The 27,347-nt window shown below is 43.5% G+C and overlaps 1 protein-coding gene across 3 annotated transcripts in view; it reads right to left on the bottom strand.

Moving 5' to 3' along the window:
• Window positions 1–244: 244 nt before the first annotated feature.
• Window positions 245–27,347, bottom strand: part of LOC149852331 (C2 calcium-dependent domain-containing protein 4C-like) — a 69,756-nt gene continuing 42,653 nt past the window's right edge. The window contains exons 4-7 of one of the 3 annotated variants that reach the window (XM_090029616.1): window positions 18,628–18,788; window positions 18,171–18,268; window positions 13,496–13,561; window positions 245–1,598 (exon numbers count right to left, since the gene is read on the bottom strand). In XM_090029616.1, coding sequence (XP_089885742.1) covers window positions 272–1,561 — 1,290 coding nt within the window. In that variant the 5' untranslated portion in view covers window positions 1,562–1,598; window positions 13,496–13,561; window positions 18,171–18,268; window positions 18,628–18,788 and the 3' untranslated portion in view covers window positions 245–271. Of the gene's footprint in view, window positions 1,599–1,971; window positions 2,064–13,495; window positions 13,562–18,170; window positions 18,269–18,627; window positions 18,789–27,347 lie in introns of those variants that run through there. The other 2 variants (XM_090029617.1, XM_090029618.1) reach the window with 2 other exon arrangements.

Raw genomic sequence — 27,347 nt, 5'->3', positions numbered from 1 at the left:
CCATCCACGCGTGATGGATAATACCTTCTCCAAAGCAATTTCTACAGAGTAGTAAATGCATCAAATGAGTGTAATTAACAATACTACCATGCAAAGCTAAGGCTTTGCAATCTAAGTGATCAAGAAGAAAAATATAGGGGCCTTGCAAGATAACACCAAAACAAAAAGCATCTCTTTAAAGATATTCTTTATTTAAAAAAAATAAAAAGCACTTTAAGAATACAAAAATAAATTATATGCACTTTTAAAAAAAAAAAAGTTATTTGGCATTTTATATAGATAAAATATTCATTAAACACAACTCACTTTCACCCAAGATGCAGTCTCTTTTCATATTACACCCTTTATTCATAGCTTTCATCCTCACAGAAAAATTGTAAAGGTCATCCTCTGCAATGCCATCAAAGAAGAAGTCCTCATTAAAAATGGGATTCCTGCTTCTCTTTATGACAGTGCTTCTCTGCTTCTGAATTTTTCCAGGCACAAGGGAAAAGGTGATGCAGCAGTTTATATTCTTTGACTCCACAGATGCATCATATAAGCCTTCTGCATTAATCAGACGGATCCTAAGCCTTCGGTTTTCTGAACAATACTCAGCTGAAAGTCGCAACAGTCCTCCCCGATCCAGTAGGATGGTGCGCTCTCCAGCAAGCCTCTCTTTGCCACAGGTAAGGTCCAGTGGGAAGATAGGTGAACACGACAGACTGAAGCTCCGTGGGGCAAGCAGCCCCTCTGAACACCTCCTGGTAGCACTGGGACTGTTATCATTAGAGCTGCTCTCATCAGTTGATAGAGAGTTATTTCTTCCCAAGCTGGATTTGTTCTTTGCTTTCAATGCTCTGCACAACAGCCCCTCTTGGCTCCGAGCTTTGAGCAAGGGGCAGGATCTGGGAAGAGATCTACTAAGAAGTGGTGAGCTGAAAGGAGAAGAGTCAGTGGAAGAAGCAGTGTCACTGTCAAAAGGGCCTTGCTTGGGCAAGTACAGATGCTTAGGAGGCAGTCTGGCAGAGCTGATTGCAATAGGGCTGGAAATGGACCCTTTGCTACTGTAAGTGTTGGCCCTGGATCTAGGTAGCCTCAAGCTGGAAAGAGAACCACTGCCTGGGTCACTATGAAAGATGGACTCCTTCCTCCTGATGTGGGGACTCTCCAGTAAGGTACAGAATCCATAGGAAGTCTGGGTTTTGGGAAAGTGGGGCAAGGACAACGCTGCTTGGGACTGTGGGTCTGAATTGGTGTTTTCTTCCTCCAGAACTGGAATCTCCTCAGCACTTTCTACCTGGATGAGATGTGGCAAGAAGCAGCTTGGGTTGCGATCAGCTCTGCCAGAGGGGCACAGACTGCAGTCTCCAGAGGTGCGTTGGTGCCGAGAGACATCAGGACCACCTGCAGGGTTGGTCAGTCTGGGGGGGATGCAGAACTCGGGGATCTTGTCAGGGGTTAAAACATTGGGATAAGCAGCAGCACCTCCCCAGACTTTGTCTGGCACTGCCTGTAAGAAAGGACTCTGAGAGTTGCCATTTATAGGTGATGCTCTGATCTTCTCCAGGACCCACATCATTGCAGCTCAGAGGCAGTCTGGAAAAAGGCAAGTTCACCTGAAAAACAGAAGCAGAGGCACATAAGGTATCTCCCAAGCTGCTACAGCAAAGCAGAGCCCTGACTAGCATTTTGGTCCCTTTTATTCCGCTGCATGGCTACCAGCATCCCCAATTTGTGGGATCAGGATTGATTTCTCTTACCATAGCATACACACAGCTCATCACCTCACAGTAAAAGCTTTTAACACAATAAAGACAACAGGATCCTACAAAAGTTAAATATTGTCCCACAGAAGTTAATTTGTTTCTAGCATTCAAAGTTTAAACCCAGGCTAAGCAGCTCTAGAGTCATTATAGAAAGTCTCTCACTGTTTTACTGACAAGATTTCTGCTTGAACAGAGCTCACCACACACACAAACATAATCCTACCTTTTTACATATAAGCCACTTAAAGTTATTCTTCAGGAGCCTGTTAATCCAGGTCAGGTCAGAGCAGAACAAAGCCACTACCACTACTGCTGCTGCTTCAGTAGTTGGTAAAAATGAGTCAGACAGTGCCTTTATAAGCAAGCCAGGCAGACTCCCAGCCAATCGCACGGCCTGGGCAGGAGGAAGGGGGGAAAACCCAACTCCTCCCTCTGGCTAAACTCCAAGCTCCTAAGAGGCTCCGGAAAGTCCAAGCTGAGCTCATAGCAGGCAGCATAGCTCATGCTGTCCTCCAGCTTGTTTGCCTGGCTCTCAAGTGGTAACAGCTGCTGCCTCTGGGTAGACACCTGAATCAAAGGAAGAGATAGGAGGGAGATAATTTCCTCCCAGACACTGAAGCATATACTAGTAGGAGCAGGCAGCCTATCGAGTTGCTCTGCTAACCACTAACACGCACACCCCTTTCAGGGTCTCTGACTCCAGATTCATCTATGTACAAAAAAACCCCTAGCTAAGCTCAGATATAGAGGGGGCTGTGCAAACTTGGCCCTGGGGCAAAGTCAGTTGGAGTCTGTAATTTGTTATACCCCAAATGAAGACAGCTGCATGCATTACTTGGTTCTAGCTTCTGACTGTGGACCTGGTTACATTCTTCAGTGTGTAAAGCCGTGTGCGCCGAGTAAAGCCCACTGCTCTTAGTTCACACAGGCATCAGGAAATAGTTTTCCTGAATGTCATGCATTCCATATTGGACACTGTTCAATGCAATACAAACATTCTAAGCTAAAAACCTTAATCAAAACCTATCACATTTTCCACATGAATCCATGAAAGAGGATCTATCTTTGTTTCCACAGTGCCCCCTAATGATTTTGTAGGTGCATTTTTGCATTGGAAGCATTTTGGCTAGGGACAGAAGTTATACGCACTGGTATAAGTGATCAGAAACCAGTTCAGATCTGCAACACAATGAGGCTAGGGACAGAAGTTACACATAAACTGGCGTAAGTGATTGGAAACTCATTCAGATCTGTAACACGACAGTTCAGTGCACATAAACCACTTTCAAAATGACTGAAACTAATTTAAAATAAAACGGGATGGATGTAGTATAAGACTTGATTGATTTGGGTTAAATCTGTTTATTGAACTTCAGTGCCAGATCCCATCCACATTCAAGTTAACTCACAATCCCCCAACATCCCAGGATGCTTTGCACCTCCCCTGCAACACCTGCCCCCCACCCTCCTGCAGGCTGGACAGGCTAGCCATGGCCCAAGCTGTCTGCTCCAGCCAAGCAGGGGAACATGTTCTAGCACCACCCTCTCCCCCAACCCCCGTCTTCTAGCCTAGGCCACTTGCAGGCATGTGGCTGCATTTCCAAAATCAAAAGTGAATGTTTGTTCACTTGCTGATTGGTTCAATCATTGTAGTTTAGATTAACCTTTGAAGATTGAATTGATTCAGCCTTAGGCTTTTTGACTGTCTGCACTTAGCCCAGAAGTTCAGTACATATAAACCACTTTCAAAATAACTGAAACTGGTTTAAGATAAACCTGGAAGGATGTAGTATGAGACTTAGCTGATTTAAGTTAAATCAGTTTATTGAACTTTTGTCTCAAATCCCCTTCAAATTCATGTTAACTCATCCCCAGCATCCCAGGATGCTTTGCACCTCCCCCAAAGGACCCTCCCAGGGTGGGCAGATTAGGCTTAGCCCAAGATGTCAGTTCCTATTAAGCAGAGATGTGTGCTTTAGTGCCCCCTAGCTTCTGGCTAGAGCCACTGCAGCCATGTGGCTGCATTTCCAGAATCAAAAGTGAATGTCTGTTCACTGGCTTATCAGTTCAATTTTGGCAGATTAGACTAACCTGCAAAGATTGAATCAATTCAGTTTGGGGCTTTTTGACTGTCTGTACTTAGCCTTCAAGACAAAATGACAGAAAACAGTGTAATGCTCGTCATCAAGCCACCCCTGGCTTCTGTTTTTCTACAGTCTCTGGCACAGGAAAAGGTTGAGCCGGATGGAACAGTGATACTACAATACTGGAATATAAGTCAGCTGGTTAGTACTGCTTTCCGGTGTGCATCCAGGTGTTATCCCTCCCATCTTTACCTCCAAGACACCTGGCTGTGTGCACATTTAAAAACATGTGAAGAGAAAGTTAACATTAGAAGCATCTTACTCAGACACATTTTCTAGTGTCCTGTGGGAAACCCACAAAATAAAAATTTGGGGGGTATCCCTTTTTTTCTTTGCCACAAACCAAAAATGTTGTTTTTACGAGTAGTGTCACAGACATATTTTCTGTCCACTTTTTCCCCTCTAAAGTGTGGGCCTGGGATAAGCACAGTCTTTAAGATGATCACTGTAGTGAACTTTCTCTTCATCTGTATCTTGACAGAGACCAGCAGAGAAACAGGAGAAGCGAAACAAACAGGGAGCAATTTTTTATTCAGTCTTTGGGTAGACCAGGACCTAACCAAAATATCTCTGCCCCCCCAAGTATAGACCCAGAAGAGTTAATCCATGGAGTCAGCCGCAGACACTGAAAGAGAGGGTGAAGTCTTTGAGGCAAATTTGTCAAATACGTGATTGAATTTGTAAGCCAGTAATTATTGCAATATGGGACAAATAGTTTGACTTCATTTTTGTTTTATCCTATTCAGTCAGGACCTAAACTAGACCTAGACTTGCTTAGGCAGACCCACTACAAACACCCCCACCTACTACTTGTTCCAAGCTTTCTCTCACTTCTGCTAGTTTTATTTTTTTTTCTTAAAGGATTTCTGTAGGTTTATTTTTTTACACAGGAATTACCCTGGAGAAAAAGAGGAAAGCCAAGTCCAAACCAAAACCAAAACCAAGAACACAGGTTCAGAGACAGTTGACCAGCAAGATGTCACTTGTTGGTGACTGTAATAGGGGTTTTGCTGGAAATACCACAGAATGATGCAAGTGTCCACAGAAAATCTGTAACTGAAGACAGAGTTGTCCAACTTCTGAGTGGCAAAGCATTGTAGAGCAGAGCTGGGTGGGCAACCCGCACCATGCTGTGTAGCAGTCACTCCCTTACTATGCTGAGCTAGTGCCCCTGCCTCTTCCTTGCAGTGTTGTGTGGCCCTCACTGCACTGCCTGCCCCCTCCACTGTGTGGCAAATATAGCCCCGCTACACCTTGCTGTGCTCCCGCATTGTGCTGAGTCCTCAGTCCTCCAAGTCACCTGGCTGCAGGCTCTCCTGACCAATCTCTATGTACACAGAGGGTAAAGGTTGAGTATGGTTTTCCTCAGGGATGAAGAAGTCTTGTTTTTCTAGTCCAGATGTTGCTCTCTTCCCTACTACCAGTCCCCATAGTTCCCCTAGAAACAAGGGGGGGAAAAGAGAACCAGGTAATTCCACTACACAATCTAGATGAATAACTGAAAACTCAATAATTAATTTAGGGCAAATTCCTTCAAACTCCATGGCATATACTTCAACTTTAAGTAGGCTACTCAAGAGAAAGGAGAAATAGTAACATAAAATAGTACAAATAAATGTAAACATCCAATTCTTCCTATAAATTTACTTTTAAGAAAGTTGCAGTCAAAAACAGAGCAGCAAACACAGTACATAGCTTCAACTGATGAAGAGTCACAGGCAACACAGGTGGGGCCTATCTATTCACAGAAACAACTATATGCCTCTTTAAGAAATCAGAGTTGCCTAAACTCCTCTGTTGGCCCATTTATGCCCGGTTAGTTTTCTTACATGTGGATATGAAGAACTTAGCATCATAGACTATGCGTATCAGAGAAAAAGTGACCCAACAGCTAATTCCTTAATTGTAATCATTAAACTTTAAATTTAAAGGAATTTTTTTTCTATCCTGTAACTTACAGGATTTTTCTGAGCTGGGGTGATTAGAGTAAATATTGGTAAAATCCCTTATATCTTGTCCTGTTTGTTTTCTTGAATAAATAAGCAACTCAAACTCCATAAAGGCCATTTGGGGTGACAGATTTTATGTCCCAAGTGAGTAGAGATTAAGAGGATGCAAGTCTAAAATCCTAAAATAAGATGAGAATCCAAATTAGCATTAAGAAAATAGGGTCCAAATCTTACAAATGCTTAACAGGACTATTTACATGTGTCAAGTTAAGTACATGCTAAGTCTGTGCATCTCCCATGCAATGAGCACTCAAATGTAAGATTACTAAAGAACTAGGTAAGTGCCAAATGTAAGATTCCTATAGGATTAGGTTAGCTCTCAGCATGCTCTCACCTACTCTCAGTGATAGTATAAATACTTCTGGAAATTGCTCATCAATTGTCCTGTGACCAGCTCATATTCCCAAGGTTTTTCTTTCTTAGAATTACAGTGCATTGTTAGTACCTGTTATTACCTATTGTAACAGGTACTAACTTAATGTCCTGTAATCAGCGCAACTGCACATTAGCACAGATGAACACTTTTTGTGCGTTGCTTAATGTGCATTGGACTAAAGTTACTGCACACTAGCACAGATGAATGCTTTTTGTGTGATGCTTAATGGACTAATCTACTGTGTGTTAGCGCATTAGCATATTTTATGCCAGCCACACTAATGCACGGTAGAATTAGTCCAACAGCCATTAAGCATCTTGTGTAGACACGCGCAGTGTCATCAAGGTTAATCCTTTTTCTAATTATTCCATTTGTCAAGGTCTTAAGGTTCCTCCTATGTGAAATGGAATTTCTTTTGATCCCTATGGATGGTGCCTTTCAATTCTATACCATCAGCAGATTTTCTTTATAGTAGAAGTTCTGTTATCCAGCATCTTACAAGCCAGCATGCTCCACTAACTGGCATGCCAGCTTGTAAGATAAAGTGAAACTGGAAGTGCCCACCGTAGCGCTTCCGGTTTCTCTGAGCCCCCATTGCTTGGGGCAAAGCAGCCTGCACTGCCAAGCCCCCATGACCCAGGGGCATAACAGGCTGTGCAGGGCCCACCTCCCTGTCCCACGGGGCCCCACGGGAGGGGCAGCAATGCTGTGGGAGGGGCGGAGGGATGCCCCACACACTGCATGAGAAGTGGCAGCTGGGGCCACTCAATTAACCAGCATATTTTGTTATCCGGCATCCCCCAGGAATGGGGGATGACAGATAACAGAGCTTTTACTGTAACTTTTTTGTACCTATGTCACTAATCAAAATTTGAATAAGATCAGTTCCAGAACAAATCTTAGATGCATTTCACTAGAAGCCTTCCTTCAGACTGATATTTCCTTTTTCAGCACTATCCTTTAGCATCTCACCTTTAGCCTGTCCCTTACCCACCTTACAATTCCTGTACTAATCTCCAGCTGCTACAGTACATGACACTACATTAAATGCCTTACTGAAGTCCAGGTAGGTAAGACTGAATGCATTTCCTTTGTCCAGAAAAATCAGTTATCTTCTCAAAGAAAGGTATCAGGTTGTTCTGGCAAAGTCTGCATTTAGGAAACCCAGAATGTATTTTATCTCATTTTCAATTTGCTGACATCTCTTTAAATTATTCTTTCCTTAAGGTTTGTTCGAAAGCAGTAGTTCTCAACCTTTTTAGATTCAAGACACCTCTCAGAAAATGGCAGCTCTTAGTTAATACTCTTGTCTACAGAAAAATAATAGACCAATTCTTCTGTTGCACAAGACTCAGAAAGAACACAAGTCAGAATGTTTTAACAGCATGGATAGCTATTTAAAATCTCAGGTTTTATCTTGTGAATCACTTGTAGAAGTTTGCACACCTAACAGGGCTCATATTGTGTGGGACCCTGCAGCACCCTTAACAGGATTTCATGGCACCCTGCTTGAGTCCTAAAGCCTTGCTTATTATTGAGGTCAGACTAAGGGGGCTTTGGTTGACTGTGTCACTTTTTCACCTTCTTAAGTATAGGCACTACATTTCCTATTTCCTAGGTAGGATGCGTAGGAAATGAATATCTCAATGTATTAATTAAAATCCTTGATACCAGGCTTGCACTTCCATGTACTAGTTCTTTCAGACTTCTCAGATAAGGATTAGCTGTTCCCTCCTGATTTCAGCTGATTAAGCACTCTGAGTTTTGCTTTCACCTTGGATACATTAATTTCCATTTCCATTCCCTTATTCTCTGTAGCCATACTGCTTTTCCCTCCAGGTCCACCTTGCCATCATCTTAATTCATCCTTTGCCAGCCCCATACCTGGCACTTAAAAAATGTTCATTAACCCCTATGCAATTTGCAGGATTGGGGCTTTCCTATGTAAATCCTACTTGGAGAAATCCCACTATACTGGACTTTTCATACATGTTCCTAATGGTTTCCTTTTAATATTATCATGACTTCATTTAATATCACAACCTTACATCAAAACCATTTATATACATTTAGCTCAATTTCATTTTTTGCTTCTCACTGAATTTTCACAGCATAGGCTATTTGAAGATGCCCAAACCTATTACCAATACTTGACAAAGTACACCACCTATTGGTAACTCTATGAAGGTAATCACAAATTATGACAGCCTATTCTGCATTGTTCATCCCTTCTCATTTTTATACAGACATGCACTGAACCTATGATTCTTTTACCAACGTATTTAAATATTTCAATGTCACAGTTCAGTACTGTCCAAAATATATTCAAAGCATACCAGTACTACTACAACCTTGGTATTATAACATATAGACATCCAACATATAAACTTCAGGTATTTAAAATAAAGTAAGTTTTATTTTTCAGAAAAATGACCTGGTTGATTTAGTGCTTTGAAGGCTCTGCCAGAATCTCCATTATGGGAATATTTTATTCTTAGCGCAACTGAACTGGTTTAGCTTTTGGTCTTATACTTTTGTTCTACAAGCAACTTCATGTCTCCTGAACAAAACATTCTTTGGACTTGTCTGCATACAAAAGTGCTTTGAGTATACCAGTAGTTAGTGGTACAGCCCCATTAGCATAGATCTGGTTGCAATGTTGTAGATGTGCTTATACTAATATAGCTTCTCCCTCTATGGAAAAGGGGAATAAAATATCTCCGCAGGAGGCACTGCACGTGGCCTTGTAATGACAGAAGAACTCGAGGACTTTGGAACTGGAAACAGGAGCCGAGCAGAGACTCTGCTAGTGGAACCGCCTCCATCTGGGGAGTTGGAACCTCCCTTATGTTAACTGCTGCTATCCGAGGTGGTAGCCAAGAGGTAGTGGCCACTTTGTAAGCCTGAACTATTTTATCTCTGTTTGATTTGATTTGATTTGATTCGATATAAGAACTTTGGTAAAATATTATACCTCTAACCTGAATAAGCATACTAGTACACAAACTTTCTGTGGGGTATTGACTGGCTCAGTGAATCAGGAGTTTAAAGGAAAACTTGCACCTGGAGATTAATTCAGAAGACATGACCACTAAGTCATACTGTAGCTTTCTGAAAAATTACATAAACCACTCTGTTCTTCAGGCTACAAAGCTTATATGCTGTCAGGGAATGTTTCAAATGTAATGACTGCAATGTACTGTACGGCTCTTCGATGAAAGGCCATATGGAAGTGATACTTCTCACATAAGTATTTTCATGCTGATCTTTGCTGTGCAAATCCAACATAATTATGTTGATCCTGAGTTTACTACCACTGAAGTCAATGAAAAAATATATTCAGTTCACTAATTTGGATGGATGAGGCTGTTTAAGAAAAGTCAATCAACTGTTGCCTTAGTTGGTGTCTTTAGAAATGAAATGTTCACAGTTGGAAAGTAACTATTTCATGTTTTCTGTTTCCTAAACTCCAAAACATTTTTTATTATTTTATGTTAAGCTTCCTTGCAGCAGATCTGAGTGCACTACAGATTTTAGGACCCTGAAATACCAAATCTCAGCTTGTAGCATGCCAGCTGCTTCAAATGGAGTTCTGTATCCAGTGCCAAAAGAGCTCAGATGTTAGTCATGTCTGTCATTTTATTTAGTTAAAAAGAAAAAAAAGAAAAGAAATGCAATAAAAAACTAAATATCTAAATCTTTGATGTAGGCTAAAAAGATCATCTTACGCCTCAAATAGCAGCTTTCCTATGCAGCCTGGGTCTTTCCTAGATCAGATTTCTCAGAATGGCACAGGGGCTGATTCTAAGCACAGAAAGCCAGCATTGGGACCCTCTCTTACTTCAGCCAGCTTTGGATCAAGCTAAATCTACACAACTCAATTTGAAGTGAGTGGTATGTTGCAAATGACTAGATGGCTTTAGAAATGTTGTAGAGCAGGAATCATTCTTTAATATAGTAAACCCAGAACAAAACCAGACCCCTTGAATTATAATGATAATTTTTAAAAAATCATCTAGTTGGGCACTGTCTACATTAAAAAATCCACCTAAACATACCTAATATACCACTAACTAAGGTTATTATTCTGATTCAATTTGCAGATGCAGATAATCCCTTACTCCTCATTCTCATCACCTTATGAACTGTAGCTTTACAGACAGACTAATGTAAACTAAGGATTTACAGTTAGCTAGTTATGTGAAGGAGCCTCCAAATAAACATCAATATGTGTAAAGCAGACAGCAAAGTGATTTTTACTGTAAAGAAGAAGCAGGCCTTTCTTATAGTTGTTGCATTTAAGCACGCAACCAGTGATGACAAATGTCCTTTCTAAAATCACTTTCTTTTTTATTCTAAACAGTATCATGTGGGGATTATTTTTCCTATTATTCCAGTCTTGCCCTTCCAACATGCACACTTTAGACATCTGTCAGCTAACACAGCAGATTCTCAATTCATCTAATTTTGCTTTTCTGGCCATTTAGGCTGTTGAACTACATTGCACTAGTGCAAGAGAGACAATTTAGGATAAATAAGAACCAGAAATGCCCCAATGTCTGCACACTTCAGTTACTGACTGTCATATTGCTAGGTATTTATCAACTTTTTTTTGCCTAGATATCATTTTAATTTGAGAAACAAGGAATTGCCTGTGGAAGTCTTCAAAACTTCCAGCAGGGAACCATTCAGGTATTTCTATCAAAAGTAGAAGCTGTTATAAAGAAAGAGGACAAATTGCTGGCAGCTACATTCACTGAACAGCAGAAAGGCTGTTATCTGGATGGCCATAATTAGAAAAAAAATTAAAACTAGACATCCAAAGTAACGTATCACAAATTCAAATGAAAGTTCATACCGGTCATCAAAATGGTGGAGTGTTTTTTATAGTCTAGCATGCCCCAAATACCAGCAAATTCAAGATCTGTCAGACCAAAAGGATAAGCAAATTCCAAAGTCATGATGAATTCTCCTTGAAGTATGTCCAGTCATCACACATACAACTGCCAGGTATGTCAGCCACTCCCCTCCAACCAAGGAGAAATAGAGAACTGAAACCATGGAAGACTTTTCAAATATAGAATGTCTTGATGAACTGCACTCATAAAATAAATGAAAGCCTGAACCATCTATGAAAAACTTTGATATGCAGTGCATTATATGATTCCTGCTTGATATACCAGCTTATGGGATCTTGTCATAAATCTCATTATGTCCAATGAAACTAAAAACAAATACATGCCAGGAACACCTACACGAAAAGTTGTCACTGAAAACTGGAAACCTCCAAAATTTGGTTTTAAGTTCCTATAGAATACAAAAACAAGGTACTCACACACCGCAGAGCAAAAGCTACCGTTTCTCAGTTTGAACCAGTTTGTTCCTGCAACTTGGAACTACAAATATGGGTCTCTGAGATCTGTATAATCACACTTGGTTCAGATCTGGTAGGGTTGGAACATTGTTGTAGCCATGATAGTGGTGGAAATATGCGAGACGCAAACTATTTTTGGTGATCTCTTTCATTGGACTGGCTGCATAGTTGGGAAAGATGGTAGACAAGCTTTCAGGCACATAGTGCTCTTCAGGCTGACGGAAGCCTGAAGATGGGTACTTCATGCCTGAAAGCACATCTAACATCTCTCCCAACCAGGAGCAGATCAAGGCAGGCTGGTGGTGTGGTCACATTCTACTTTGATTTCCACTGTGGCATAGGACAGGGGGATCCAGCTCCTCTGCTGGGGGTTGCAGCTGTGAGGGAGCTGGTGCAGCTCTCCTAGGCAAGCTGTGACTCAGTGCTGGCCCAGCAGAGACAGTGAGCTATTTATACTTCCTGTGCAGAATGGGGTAGGAGTGGAGAGGCAGGAGGGAGTTGTGTGCCAAACACTGGAGAGCCACAGTGGCAGTGCCACCTAATGTAGCTTGGGCTCCCTGCTGCTGTGGTGCTGCTGCATGTACAGGCTCTTGCTGAAGAACACTTGCCTTTCTAGGGAGGCAACTGGGTCATGACCTCTGGAAACCGATATGGAGGGGGCACCAGACTTGGGGCCCCCCAGGGAGCCTACACTGGGCAGGGGAATTCTGCAGTCATAGTACAGGGACCCCATACCCCAGCTGCAGCAGTTGGATCCTGAACCATGCCACAGGAGTACCTGAAGTGCCGGGAGCTCAAGTAGTGTTAGGAAATGCTACTGCTACTGCTCTCTGGCAGTCAGTGCCATATTCCTGCTCTCTCACCCTGCTTGGGCTCAGCAGTAACTTTCTACATCTCTATAGACCACAAGGTCATGGTGGAGGAGAAGGGAGCAGTGGGTGTACACAGGGCGGGTTGTTCCCCCCTCCCTCAAACACTGGCTACAAAAAAAAATAAAAAAAAATCACATTTATTCTGGGAGAAACCATTTTATTCTAGAATAAAGTGCTGTCATTCAGGCGTCCATGGCTGTTGTCCCTGGATTGCATCACTGAATCAGTGGCAGAAAAGCAGCGGTGCACTCAGCCATTCATTAAACCCTGATTGGAAGGGAGATGCAAATACATGCCAATCCTGGGACTTTTTTGTTCTGGGACAAATGCAGTTATTGTTCCTAGCCATTGTTCCTGCTCCTAGGGGGGTACCCCATGGTGACCAAGCCCAGAACAAGGATCTTGGACCCATCTTCAGCATGCTATTCCCCCAACCCCTATCAGCAAAGGGTGGCACAGCCCCATATCCCCTACTCAAAATCCTGAATCTGTCCATGCTCCCAATTATATACACACACACACAAAATACCCCAACAACATGTTTCTCTCATTGCATTTGCTGCCGGATTGCTTGACTCATAAAGTTGATTGTATTTTCTTTTAAATAACAGAGGTAGTGTAACATTTGTTTTATTAGTATCATATCTTTTCACACTTTTTTCCAAGAGCATTTTCTATCTTATCAGATTGATCTGTGCTCACAGTTCAACTGCTGTTATAATGCTCTGTGTTTCACATGCTTACCAATAAGCAGCCACTTATATACCATGGCCTACAGTACTCATATTACATGCACTAAAAGATTGCTGAGAACATTAATGGAAAAACAGCTGCATTTTTTATGAAGGTGTCATATAAGGAATTTAAGTTAGCCAATAATAACCTTGTCAGGTAGACTTGTAAGGCTCTGGGGGAAAAACCCTTTAAAGGCTGTCAAGATCATGAAAGTGTATTACACACTAGATAACTCACCATCTGCACATCATGTAGACACATTGCAACTGGCTTCTCAATTCAGTTGATCCTCTGAAAATCAAGCTGGTAGAGAAGCAGAAAAGAAAAATCAATGCAAATGGGTCTAAAGCTTTCTCCATGACACTGCTGACATGCCACCAAGCACATCCTTCACTGTATCATGGCCATCACTAAGTTTAAAAGTTAAGTTTGAAAGGAAGTTTCATAACTCTCTTTTGCATGTGTCCACAGACTCAACCAGACAACCCTATATCAGACCACTGTCAGGTTCTCTCTTCAGCCATTAAGGCTAGAAATTCCAATTCCTTCACATTTCCTTGCAAGTCCCTTTAATTTGCTTTGTAACTTAAAATTCATGCAGGATGTATAAAGAGTTTACATATGTCATTACAGTTTCATAAAATCCCTGTGAGGAAGATACCCTGTAATATCAGTTTTAACCTGGAGAATGCACCAATCTCCGCTTGTGAAGGCAATTTAAGCACCAGTCAATTAACTGATCACTGCTATCTGTTGGTGTAAACAAATTGTTCTAACCTCACTGTTCAGCAGATTTTAAAAGCAAATTATCTTAAATGCTCCTACTGCAATGCAAACTTGGAAATGCCTGAGAACAGCATCTGCAGGATAAAACCAATAGGGCAGCAATCTCTCTGATGTATTTTACTAAAGGAAAACTGCTGGGAAACTAGAGAAAAGAGCTGTTGCTAATTTGCCCACAAACCAACATAACTGAGAAAATGAGCATTTTTTCCAGGCCAGAATTGAGTGACATGCCTCACCATAGTTTGTCAAGCAGGCACAATGAGTATGTAGGTTCTGATACACACTGAAAAGGAAAGGAAGGAATATACTAGATGCAATTCAGGTTCATTCAAGATACACAAGCTGATGAAAACTTTTGGGGAAAGCTATAGCTTAACAAAAATGCTTCCAACTCTCCAAAGGAACTGGCACTAAACTTAGACATTTTTCAAAGCTTCCAATCAAACTATACAAAGAGCCACCAGTATCACCTGCAGCATACTGTATACATGGTTGATGACTAATCTTCCCCAAATTTGGACGGCTAGCGCCCTGGCTTGCTGTACAGACATAATAAAGATCATGGCCTGTGATTTAACACATTCTCTACTAGCTATGTCTTGTCTTGGAAATGGAACAAAACTCAGCTCAGCCATAATTTTTAAAATGAATTCTCTTCCCCAAAATACAACATTTCCAGCTAGAGTTGGACGATATAAATGCACCCAAGACGTAGGCTGAAGGAGTGTCCCATTAGACTCTGTCTGCCAAAAGTGTGGGATACAAGTCCAAGGGGACCGTTGTACAAACCTTCCATGATGCTCTGATGTGTTTTGTGCAGATTTCATTGTCAAAGAAAAGAACATGGCCAAAACCCTGGAATCTCCTTTTGTATGCTTCCCATGGTCTCACATTAGTATTACAGCTATTGGCTATCTTCCCTGAGAGTGCCACATGAGGATCAAATCAAAAGCAGATGGTCAGAACAAAGTGCTCTAGGGCAGTAATACTAACCAAAGAAGGAAATATCATGAAGCTGAACACTGTTCTTACTGAAGCAAATAGCAAAAAACTTCCAATGACTTACATGGGAGGAGAATTGGGCCCACCTGGCCTCACAAAAACACAGTGAAACTCCACAGCACTGGCTCAGTCCTCTATCCTGTCAAGATCCATAAGCTGAGAGCCTTTCAGCTCACTTACTGTGCCAGTGGGATTTGTTTTTCATTTTCCCTTTACTGTTCTCCTATGGCACTAAAGCTTCCATTTCAGTACTTGCAACATCAAGAGTTAAACTAGCCAGAATCACTACCCCATCACTATTAAACACTATGATGAGCTAATATTACTAAGCAAGGAATTTTGGGTAACCTTCAGTTCTTGCTTGTCAGCTCTGACAGGATTTTTTATCAAATCCTGAATATTCAGTTTATTTGTATTGCTTATTACTTTGCTGCATTTAATACATCTAACTAAATATCATAATGGTTAAAATAGGCATCCACTTGGATAGAAATCACTGAGCTCGTTAACTCTTGGGTGATGGAATGAAGGACATGAATACTATCCAGGTATGTGTTCATGGTGCTATTACACCACTGTTGTATCTGCATACACTGTGGCAGATGGAGGCCAAGCTAGCCTTTTCACAAGTGTTCGCTAGCTGAGGATCCTTCATTCTACAGTGCCTATTTATGGATATCTAGGGCCTGACCTTGATGTGAACAGCACTCAGAGTTCCCACGACCTCACATGGAATTGTAAGTACTTAACAGCCCTGAAAACTAAGCCCGGGATGTCTCCTATGGGGCCCATGAAACTGGCACACCCACAACCAGCCAGCTACAGAGAGAACTAGAAGTCCTGACTCCTGCTTCTCTGTTCAACTTCTGTCACATTCTCTACTCACGGGGAAAAATTAATGCCCAGATTCCCACCACTAGAATATTTTGAATGAACTGAAGTAAAATCATAACTAGGCTTGGCAGGATTCAGTTTTTATTGGTAAACATTGATCACCCCACACAGAGTGACAACAAAATATCTCCATCACTGATGATCAAAATTTATAAAAAGGGGACATAAGAAAAATGATGGCTGATAGACTATGTGATGATAGGGGGAGCAGTCCTACAAAACTGCACTGACTGTAGTTTGGACTGCAACTCCTAGAAACCCCAGGGGACTAGGAAAAAAGGAAGAGGAAGTGACAAAGTGGATGAGGGAGCATTGGGTGAGCAGAGCTGGGATTGGTGGAAACTGCCACTCAGCTGGCAGCAGTCCTACAATAGTTATGTTTGTTAGGGTGGGTGGTTAAGCTGCACTATAAATACTATATGGTCATTAATAAATTGTCTGCCCCCCCCCCGCCCCCACACACCTCTAATTTCATGCATCCTGAAAACTTACATGGATAAAAGTAATTTTTTGCTTAAAAATAAACACCATTATTATCCATAGAAATTATTTAAAAATATAAAAATATAAACTGAATTCCACCAAGCCTAATCATGACAAACAATATCCCCACTGGGTGTTCTTGGTCGTGTGCCAAAAAAAAAAAGGCAAAACGCAGCGTGTGGGTAAACGGAAAGACAATGTAGTGTACTTGGAAGTACTGGCTAAATTCATTTAAAAGCAAAGGGATTTCAAGTTTAAGTAACGTGAAAAATTATTTGGCCGCTGATTTAGAAGTTGATCTCTGCTACATGTACCTGTTGGCAAATAACACCGTGGGAACCGGTGAAGCAGTAGAGCCTGCTCTAATGCTGGTCTTAGAGCCTTCCTTGATGTATATTGGCAGATTAAGAGCTCCTAGTTTACCCAAAACCTCTCATTCTACTTTCTCAAATGCTAGCCAAGTCTTTAGTTTCCTGAGTGCTCCGTCTCCTATTTTCTGATTAATTTGTGCTTTTCTTGCCAAATTTTCCCATTTTCCTTTCTGTTTGTATACAATATTATTTTGGTTTATGGTACTCTCTCCCTAGTTTAACTGGCTCATGCTCCCATCCACTTCTGAAAATGAGGAGCTTCTATCTGGTGGCACTACAGAGCCCAACATTAGATATTTTCCCAGGAAGAGAAATGGAGCCTGAATGTCAAGGAGCTGGCCATAGCTGTCTTCACAAAGGGATTTGGGAGGTGAGATTTTCCGTACCCTCAAAGCTAGTCTCTGCTCTGAATCGCTGAAACAATCTGGCTTCCATCAAGGGGAGCCTGCCCTTCAGAAATGCTGCTTTAGGGAAGAAATTGAATACCTTCATATTTGGAGGGTGAACCTGGATAATTACAAACCCGCCCCCCCACTCCCCTCCCCGCAACTCTGATCCAGCAGATATATTCTGGGAACTTTTGTGCCATGGAAGGCTATACATTTAATTTGTTATAGGCTGAACTCTTTACAAGCAAAATCAATCAGGCTGCTACAGCAAGAAATGCAAGTTTCAAGAATACCAGACACAGAAAATTTAGTAGGGCAAGAGAGTTCATTTTAATGAGTGCTTCCATTTCCTCCTCACTCAAACCATTTTGTGAGAATCATTAGGAAATTAGATCATTGTCAGATAGGTATCAGCAAGTGTGAACACCAAACTATTTTAGCAACCCACCCAAAATCAACCAGCTGCTCCTCTACATACTACAATCTCTGGAGGACAATCTTTGGAGAATGTTGACCATTTCCCCTACCTTTCCCAAAAGTACACCAGATAAAATCTGCCAATGCTGCCTTTGGATGTGTTCGAAATAGTGTGGGTGTGAAAATTAAACAAGATATCAAAAACCTGAAAGCTTTGCAACATTACCATCAATGATAGCTTCATAAAATTTCCCATATCAATTGGAAGGGGAGAAGAATAAACACCAGCATTCTGGCTCAAGCAAACACCACCAACACTGAAGCCATTTTTGTATGGTACCAGCTCCACTGGATAGGACAGATTATAAGCATGCCTGATAACTGGTTCCCCAAACTGGTCCTATACTCACAACTCACCCAACTCACCAACGGTCACTGCTCTAGAGGTGAGGAAAAGAAGAGATTCAAGGATACCTTAAAAGTCAGTCTGAAAAAATGCAGTATCAGGCAAAGAATTGTCCTCAGTGGTTCTGGGACATACAAGGCATCTTTCATTTCAAGCAAACTCACCTTGCTATGGAGGCAGGCAGATGAAAGAAACAAAGGGAAAGAGCTGTGACCCAACATCACTAGGACCTATCCTTTCCTTCTGGAACTATTTGCCATGTCTGCAATTAAACATATGAATGATGTTCACTGATTACTTCCCTATTTACCAAAAGACTGTCACCCTAATATCAAGGAACTGAGAAGAATTTTCCTAACTGGGGTCTAGTTTGTTTTTGTAACAGGGAGTCAAGCCCCTGTTATGGGAAATGGATAAAAAAACTGGAAAGTGGGCCTGGACCATTTAAGGACCTTTTGGGCCTGCAAGTTCCTAAGGCCAGAAGAGAAGCCCAGGGGGAGACAGGGAAGACTGAGCAGTGAACTCCCCACTAGCTCCAGCACTATGAGAGACTCCCGAGAGGGGCAGCAGAGTATGTCACATGATCAAAAGGGGGTGTGACTATAAGAGAGAAAAGCTTACCCCAGAAGAGAGTGGGGTCAGTCCAGCCCTGGTTGTGGAGAAGACTGGATTGTCCCTGCTTGTTGGAAGAAAGGTCTTGCTGAACACTATGAACAGCCGTGGAAGGAAAGTAAGTTTCTGTTGAGGTTTTTCTTTTCTTCCTGGTGTGTTGAACAGCAGGCCTGTGGGACAAAAACCCTGAGTTAGGACTGTGTCTGTTTAAGGAAATTTAAGTTTAAATTTTTTGTTTTGTTTAATGGACACCTGGTGGACCAGCAGTGGCTGCATATCAGGGTGCCCCAGAACCCTGTATAATCACCTTCCCTTGGTAAAAGTTACAGCCTCTGGCACAACAGTCTGAGGATGGGAACCTGAACTGAAGCTCAAAGCCACAGGGCCTGCTGCTGTGGCTTAGGTAATGGGCAGTGTAGTTACCAAGCCCAAAGCTCTGAGTTGTAGCCCCTGGGGGGACAGAAGCAAAGGAGCAGCTCAGAGCCTGAGAGAGTGTTTGGAGGCCCTAGGACTATGGGTGTAGAGCAAGGGTGGGCAAAATATGGCCCCCAGGCCAGATCTGATCCGCGAGGCCATTCTGTCTGGCTTGCAGGGCCCCTAAAAAAATGTAGAAAATTAATATTTCTCTGCCCTTGGTTCCTGTAAAAAATGACAGGAACCAAGAGCAGTAGGACCCAGGGGAAGCCCGGCGGGCTCCCACAACAGCAGGGCCTGCCCAGCTCCAACCCCCAGCCAGGGGAGCACATGGCTGCCCCAGTGCAGGAAACTCAGGTAAGTGGGGGTGGGGAGATCCTGGGCAGGGAAGGAGTGCAGGGGGAGAAGCGCCCCCCCCGCATGCCCAGTGCCCCGCGCTGCAGCTGCTCACAGCCTGGATGGGGCTGCCTGTGCCTGCTCTGGATAGCCCCATGCAGGCTGTGAGTGCCTGCAGCTTGGGGCACCGGACGTGGGAGGGGCCACTTCCCTCCCCCCTGTGTTCAGCTTTCTCCTGGGCTTTTTCCCTGTGTGGAAAAAAGCAGCTCCTTGCCCGCCCCATGGCTGGCACCCTGCATTGCAGGTGGTCGCAGCTCACACAGGGATGTCTGGAGCAGGCACAGGCAGCCTCATGTGGGCTGGCTGCAAGTGGCTGCAGCGTGAAGCACTGGGCATAGGGTGGGTGAGGGGCTGCTTTCTCCCCTCCCCCGCACTCAGCACCAGCTTGTAACAAGGCCCCACTGCCAGGCTGGGTTATACTCCCAGGCTGGCAGTGGGGCGGGTTACAAGCTGGTTCTGAGTGTGGGGAAAAGCAAACCCTCACTTGCCCCATAGCCAGTGCCCCGCGCTGCAGCCAGCCCACATAAGGCTGCCTGTGCCTGCTCCAGACAACCCCACATGGGCCACAAGCAGCTGCAGTAGGGAGCGCTGGCCATGGGATGGGCAAGGAGCCACCTTTCCCCATGCTCAGCACCAGCTTCTTCCCTGCTGGTGAGCAAGGGGTCAGGGCTGAGCGCTGTCCCCCACCTGTACCATGGGGCTGGAGGGCACTGGGTGTGAGCAGGCAGGGAACCAGTGGGAGCACAGGGCCTGCACCAGTGTCCCAGGGCCAGTACTGATGGGGCCCAGAGCAGGATGGCAGGAATGCTGGGTGCCAGCTGGCAGGGGCTCTATGGAGCTGGGCCAGCTCCCCACTCCCTGCTGGTGCAGCACAACCTAGCTCCACAGACCCCTGCCAGCCTGTGCCCCACTCTGGGCCCCACCAGTGCTGGGCCTGGGACATTGGTGTCAAGACATTGGGACATTGGTCCTAAGATGGTGACCGGGGGCGGAGCACCTGTCAAGGGGCAGGGCTACCCATGTGGCCCTCGACAGCCTGCCAAAACTGAGTAAGTGGTCCTCCGCCCAAAATAATTGCCTGCCCCTGGCGTAGAGCGACTGTGTCTTGGAACAGGCCAGGTTCCAGAGTGGAGCTAGGAAAGTGATGTTGGAGACAGGACACCTAGGGAGCCAATGGACATCAATTAGGCAGTAAGATGTTTCTATCCAATTCCTCCTACCCTCTGTTTTGGGGCATAGGAAGGATGCCTCTCAAAGTATCTTTTTTCTTCTAGCAAGGTGTGGCAGGAAAGTGAGCCTGGGAGGTTTCTGAGTGGTCCAATGGGACTTACCATGATGGGGTAAAGGGACCCTTTGCCAAAGGCCTGTCAGTTCCCTACCCCGGGGTTGTCAACCAGGGGATATACATACCCCTGGGGTACTTGGAAATGTCCTAGTGGGTATGCATAGGCAGGCGGGGATTTCATAGATTTCATAGACATTAGGCCTAGAAGGAACCTCGAAGATCATCAAGTCCAGACCCCTGCCCCAGGGGCAGGAGTCAGCTAGGGTCAAAGGTTCTCTGCAAGATAAGCATCCAAGCATTTCTTGAATGATTCCAGAGTAGGTGCCTGCACCACTTCTGGAGGGAGTCTATTCCAGGTCTTGGGGACTTGGACAGTAAAGAATTTTTTTTTTTTTATGTCCAGTCTAAAATGGTCTTGGAGAAGTTTATGACTGTTGGTCCTTGTTTTTCCTTGGGGCGCTCTACTGAAGAGATGATCTTCCAGGTCCTGATGTACACCCCTTATGTACTTATAGGCAGCCACCAGGTCCCCCCTGAGCCTATGCTTTTCCAGATTGAAGACTCCCATGGCTCTCAGCCTCTCCTTATAAGGCCCTATTCTCTTGGTCTCTGATCATGCATGTGGCTCTCCTGTGGACTCTCTTGAGCTTCCTGACATCCTTCTTGAATTGTGGAGCCCAGAATTGGATGCAGTACTCCAGCTGTAGCCTCACCAACACTGAGTACAGCAGGAGGATGACATCTTGAGATTTACTTGAGAAGCATCTATGGATGCAAGCCAGGGTTTTGTTTGCTTTACCAGCTGCAACGTCACATTGGTGGTTCATGCTTATCTTGTGGTCAGTCGTGACCCCCAAGTCTCTTTTAGCAGTGGTGCTAGCAAGTGTAGGACTGCTGAGCCTATAAGTATGCTGCAGGTTTTTTTTCCCTGAGGTGGAGTACCTTATATTTATCAGTATAGAACGTCATCAGGTTTGTCTCTGCCCACTTACTAAGTTTATCCAAGTCAGCCTGGATCACTAGCCTGTACTCAGGTGTGGATGCTATGCCCCAAAATTTAGTGTCGTCGGTGAACTTAGCCAATGCGCTTCTGATGCCAATGTCCACATTGTTGATAAAGATATTAAAGAGAACCAGTCCAAGAACAGAGCCTTGGGGGATGTCACTGGTCACGAGTGCCATAATAATTCACTACCATCGACCACTACTCTCTGGGTCCGACCTCAGAGCCAATTTCCCAGCCATCGGACTGTGGTGTAGTTGAGGCCACAGTTGGCCAATTTTTCCATGAGGAGGTCGTGGAACACCAAATCAAAGGCTTTTTTAAAGTCCAGATATATGATGTCAGTCTCTTCTCCCTTGTCCAGGTGGTATGTCACTTGGTCATAGAAGGAAATGAAATTGATCAGGCAAAACCTACCCGTGACAAACCCATGCTGGCTGTCCCTCAAGACATTACCCTCAGCTAGCTTTTCCAGAAGGGTCTCCTTGATAATTTTCTCCAGAATCTTACCAGGGATTGAGGTCAAGCTGATTGGCCTGTAATTCCCAGGATCTACTTTCCGCCCCTTCTTGAAGATGGGTACACATTGGCCTTCTTCCAGTCCTTAGGTACTTCACCTGAGCACCGTGAGTTTTCAAATATTTTTGCCAATGGCTGGGCTATGACACCTGCCAGCTCCTTGAGTACTCTGGGGTGTAATCTGTCAGAACCAACTGACTTGAAGGTGTCCAGCCTCTCAAGGTGATCCTTTACTAGATCAACACCAATGCTGGGTATACACCCTCACCCTGGCCGTCCCACATCTTGCTAGGCAGGGCAGTCCCACTGGACTGATGAAAGACCGATGCAAAGTACCCATTGAGCAGATTGGCCTTTTCCTGGGTGTCAGTTACCAGCTATCCCATTTGGTTCAGCAGGGGTCCAATGTTACCCATGCTTTTTTTCCAACTCCCTACATATCTGAAAAAGGACTTTTTGTTATCCTTGATATGTTAAGCCAGATGGAGCTCAGTTGCAGCCTTGGCTTTCCTGATCTGTTACCTGCAGGTACAGACCAGTGCTGAGTACTCCTCCCTGGTGGTAATTCCAGCCTTCCATCCTTTATAAGTCTCTCTTTTGAGGTGTAGGAGGTCCTCCAGTTCCCTGCTGAGCCAAGGGGGTTGCTGCACCCTTTTGCAACCCTTCCTCTGAGATGGGATGGCCATCCCTTGTGCTGTCAGGATCGCTCCCTTGAGGAGCAACCACTCCTCTTGGACCCTTTTTCCTGTCAAGTCATGGCAAGGCCCTAAGGGATGGAGCACTGCCACCCACCACCCTGCACTGACCCCTCCCAGGAGCAGGTCTGGGGGAGGAGAACGCAGCAGCGCCCTTTGCAGATCACAAAGGAGTCGCCCAGCTGGCCAGACACAGTGGGGAGGGGAGCTCGCATGCGGCAGCTGCTGCTGCCATTCACCACCCCATGCTGCCACCCCACAGCTGGTCACACATGCAGTTCTGCAGGCTGCTAATGGGTGACACACGATTTGCTGGGTACAAGGCTATAAGCAGCCTGCGGAGCCGCATGTGCGACTGGCCATGGAAATGTAGCATGCGGCGGTGGTATGTGGTGGCACAGGGTGGTGGGTGGCAGCCACCACGTGTAAGCCCCCCACCTGCCACTCCACGTCTAGCTGCTTTCACCGGAAGAGGTGCACTTCGTTTAGAAAGTTGAAAACCCCTGCCCTACCCTATACAATTGCAGAGTTTAACTTTGGTTGTCCAGTCTCTCAGGACATAAGTGTAGTAGATACAGCAAGCATGATCTCCCTATGGATTATGCCTGGCTCTGACTAGTTACAAACCTCTGAGATGTTCTGTTTTAAATTCTGTGCAGCTGATTGCACACCCAGTACAAGAAAGCAGCAAAGAGCAGTAATTACTTGTTTCTCTCATAGCTCAGCTTAGCTACTCCACTGCAGCTGATAGCAATATATGCCACAGTTAATGAAATTTGAAAGTTACATTTTGTTTTCCTCAGGGGTAAAAAAATAGGGCAGCACAACTTTATCTACAAAGAACTGCTCATTTCAGCTGCTGTGTCTAGGGAGTGAAGAGCACAGCATGTACACATTATGCAAGTGTTTCTGTCCCATTAGCATTGGTAAAAGAGCATTTTCTGTGCCTGGGTCTCTAGCTTTGTTAAAAAGCACCATTCCATGGCAATTTAATGTGTATCCTACCCCATAAGGAAGTCTTCACATGTAAAAGGCACAATGACACATGCAAATTGGACATGCATGCTTACTTCCTCAATGCTCCAATTACCCATTATTCTTTACATAAATGTTTCGTTATGCTATCTTAATGTAAACAAAACATTTAAAGGACCATTTTAAAACAAAAATTAAACCTTGAAAGACTACATTTTTTAAAAACATCGAACAAAGAAAAATGAATTTTTAATATGATTATTAACCAAGAATCAAGAGGAAGCATTTTTATAATGAATAAAGGCAACCCAAATATTGAGTGTTGTGCCAGTGCATAAAAACCTGAGAGGGAAATGGACTACAAATGACAGTTGAGGGAAAAAAAATAAGTATTTTCATACATGGACATATCATTTTCAAGTATTCAGAGGACCTGAGATTTATCTTGACTTTCTAAATTGCTCCATTCACTAAAAGAAGGCTGTGACAGGATCCAGAAGCTGCACTTGATATCCAGAAATAGGTAATTAACTCATCATTATCATTTTAGCAACAAAGCCCACTTTGCTAGCTGTGAAGTAGGCCACCAGTCATTCTATAGATAAAAGACTCTTGGTGGTTTGTTAATTTATGTATTTATTTACTTACTTATGCCATCAAGAATACAAGGTTGGAACTGATACAAGGATCCAATAATGTACACAGCAAGATGGAGCAATACAACAACAGTAAAAATGTTTTTCCCTGGGACTCCCAATTATAGGAAGAAGATGCAATGAACTATAAAATCAGCACAAAAATCTATAGCAGGATGATCTCTGATTCCCCACAGATCAAAGCTTCTGGAATTATTCATTGCAAAACATTTATCCAGAAAAATCAGGGCACATTTTATCAAATAAAATTACCTGAGAATAATTTCTGTCATTGTTGACCAGCCCTCCCACACACACTGCAAATCAGAAACAACCTTAAACTAAAAATAGATGAAAGGTTAGCTCTCTAATGCAGCTAAAGCACATGTTCTCAGAATTCCCTGTCCTTAAGCATCATGTCCTGCAGGTACTGTATGTATGAAGCTTAAGAGCACAGAAAGGTAGTGCTCTTAAAACCAACCTGTTGGTACAAATAGACAGGACTCATTGAAATGAATGAATATAGTACCAAGCCAGGGATATTTAAGAAGGGAAAATTCATTTTCTTAGTAAAGCAATATTTAAAGTAATATTAAATCATGGCTTATCAAGTTTGAATGCTTTATTAGCTGCTCAGCTGGTGAGTGGCATCTTTAGTTATTAGCTTTACTTACAACTCACTGTATCTAATGATGGAAAAACTTCAGTAGTTTTATAGGTTCACAGGATTGTTCAAACTTACACTTGCCTGCAATGGCTCATAAAAATCCACCGTGCAGCTGAAAGAAGCTGGAGTGCAGAGGTGCTCAGGCCACCCCACAACTGCTGTAGCAACACAGCAAACATGTTCCTGCAAAGTGGGGTAGCAAAGAGCTGTTCTTCCAGTCTTACGTGGCAAATCCTATCATGGAAGTTACATCTAAAAAGATAGAGCTAAACTTTAGGGCTGTGCAATGCTTCGGTCACTGATTTGATTGGGTGGAGATTCGGCCCAATTCAGCAGCCAAATCTCTGGATCCAAATTGAATCAGGAAACCCTTTAATCTCTCCAAATCAAATTAGAATCCTCCGAATTAATTCAGAGAGATTCAACAATTTGGACATAGACACAGCTTTACATGTTTTTTTCCACATAAATGGCTCATAAATGCTGAAACGGTGGGGCGGATGGAGCATCCCATGGGAGCACAGGGGAGTCCCCCGCATGTTCAGCAGCAGACCCAGAAGTGCACCGAAAGTACTTCCGGTCCACTTCCAAGTCTGCCACCAACCATACCACCACCCTCCCACCCCCTGCGCTTCCGTAGGATGCTCCATCCGCTCCACCATCTCAGCATTCACAAGCCGTACTTAGTACCTCAAGGTATGTAGAAAAAACATTTCAAGTTGTGTCTATGTCCAAGTCACTGATTCTCCAAATCAGAATCTGAAGATTCGATTCAGCTGAATCAAATTGAGATAGTGATCAAAATCAATGAATCAAATCACTGTCCCCCAAATCGGGCCGAATCCAAATCCGAATCGAATACAGCCTGCTTCACACACCCCTACTAAACATAGGCAAGTACCTGTTATATTATCAAGAGCACTGTCTACAGGTACTTAAGAACACATCTCACCATTTACAGTTTTATAGGACCAATAAAGTTGATGATCCTGTACTGAAAATGACATCCATATTACGTGTTCTTAACAAATCACATTACATCAGATGATCTTTCCCAGTAAACACCTGAGCTACAATACAGGTATGGAAGAGATTGAATGCCTTCTGGGATAATTAATAGGAATATTTTGCTTATGTTGAATAAGGTATTTTCCAAGACAGAGCTAACCCCCTCTAGTTAAGAAATCCATGTTTGGTACTGGATTCTTTTCTTACTTTGTACCAGTTTTATGAGTACAACACTAGGCTACAGCTGAGATATTCCTGATTTACATCAAAAAGAAAATAATAAGTCCCTTTGATAAGGACAGCACAGGCATTTCTACCAAGATCTGCAGAACAGATATACAAACACAATTAATCACAAAAGAGTAACCTAAATGTGGTAAAAGCTTGTTAAGTACTTTTTTCTATATAAAGAACACAGCAGATCAGTGGAAATGGCCTTAGTGTCTTGATGGGTAGGAAATGTAATCAGGAGGGTTACATCTTAAATGGAATAAATTTCAGAGTAGTAGTACTTATCAGCAGTGTCTAATTGAGATAAACAGATGCTGTTCCTGATAATCTGTACAGCTTTACTTCAGAAACCTTTTTAAATAATCCAGGCATCTGTACCTCTTGAAAATTCTCTGTTACCAAGACTCTTTTTAAGTCTGAATCTTTTTAAAAAAGCAAGAAGAGCCCAGAGGCATCCACAAAATAGGCTAGTTTTTCATGTACATGTCCCCAGCAGTCTCCTGCTCAGTGGCACCACACTGTCCCAAGAGAGTTGCCTGAAAGAGCTCTCTAACACAGAGGTACTGCCACTGCTGTCTGCCCCAGAGTTGGAGCAGAGCAGCAGAAGATAAGAAGCAGGCAGTACAGGGAGTAGTGGAGCATTAGAGAGCAGGGATTTGTGGGGCAGGGCACTGAGGGCCTGGCACAGGGATTTGGTGCAAGGGGTGAGAGAGGCAAGTGGCAGGAGTCAGGCACAGGCATAGGGGCAAGTAGTAGGGGTGTGCGAAACAGGCCATATTTGATTTGGGTTCAGATTCAGCCCAAATTGAGGGCAGTGATTCAATTAATTGATTCGGATCACTGTCCCCGATTTGATTTGGCCAAATCTGCAGATTCAGTACTTATTCAGAGAATCAGCAGT

This window comes from Crocodylus siamensis, chromosome 15, assembly GCF_052110815.1.
Source record: "Crocodylus siamensis isolate JL-2025a chromosome 15, ASM5211081v1, whole genome shotgun sequence".
NCBI lineage: Eukaryota > Metazoa > Chordata > Crocodylia > Crocodylidae > Crocodylus > Crocodylus siamensis.
Note: the sequence above shows the minus strand (reverse complement) of the source record. Positions and strands in the feature narration are given on the sequence as shown.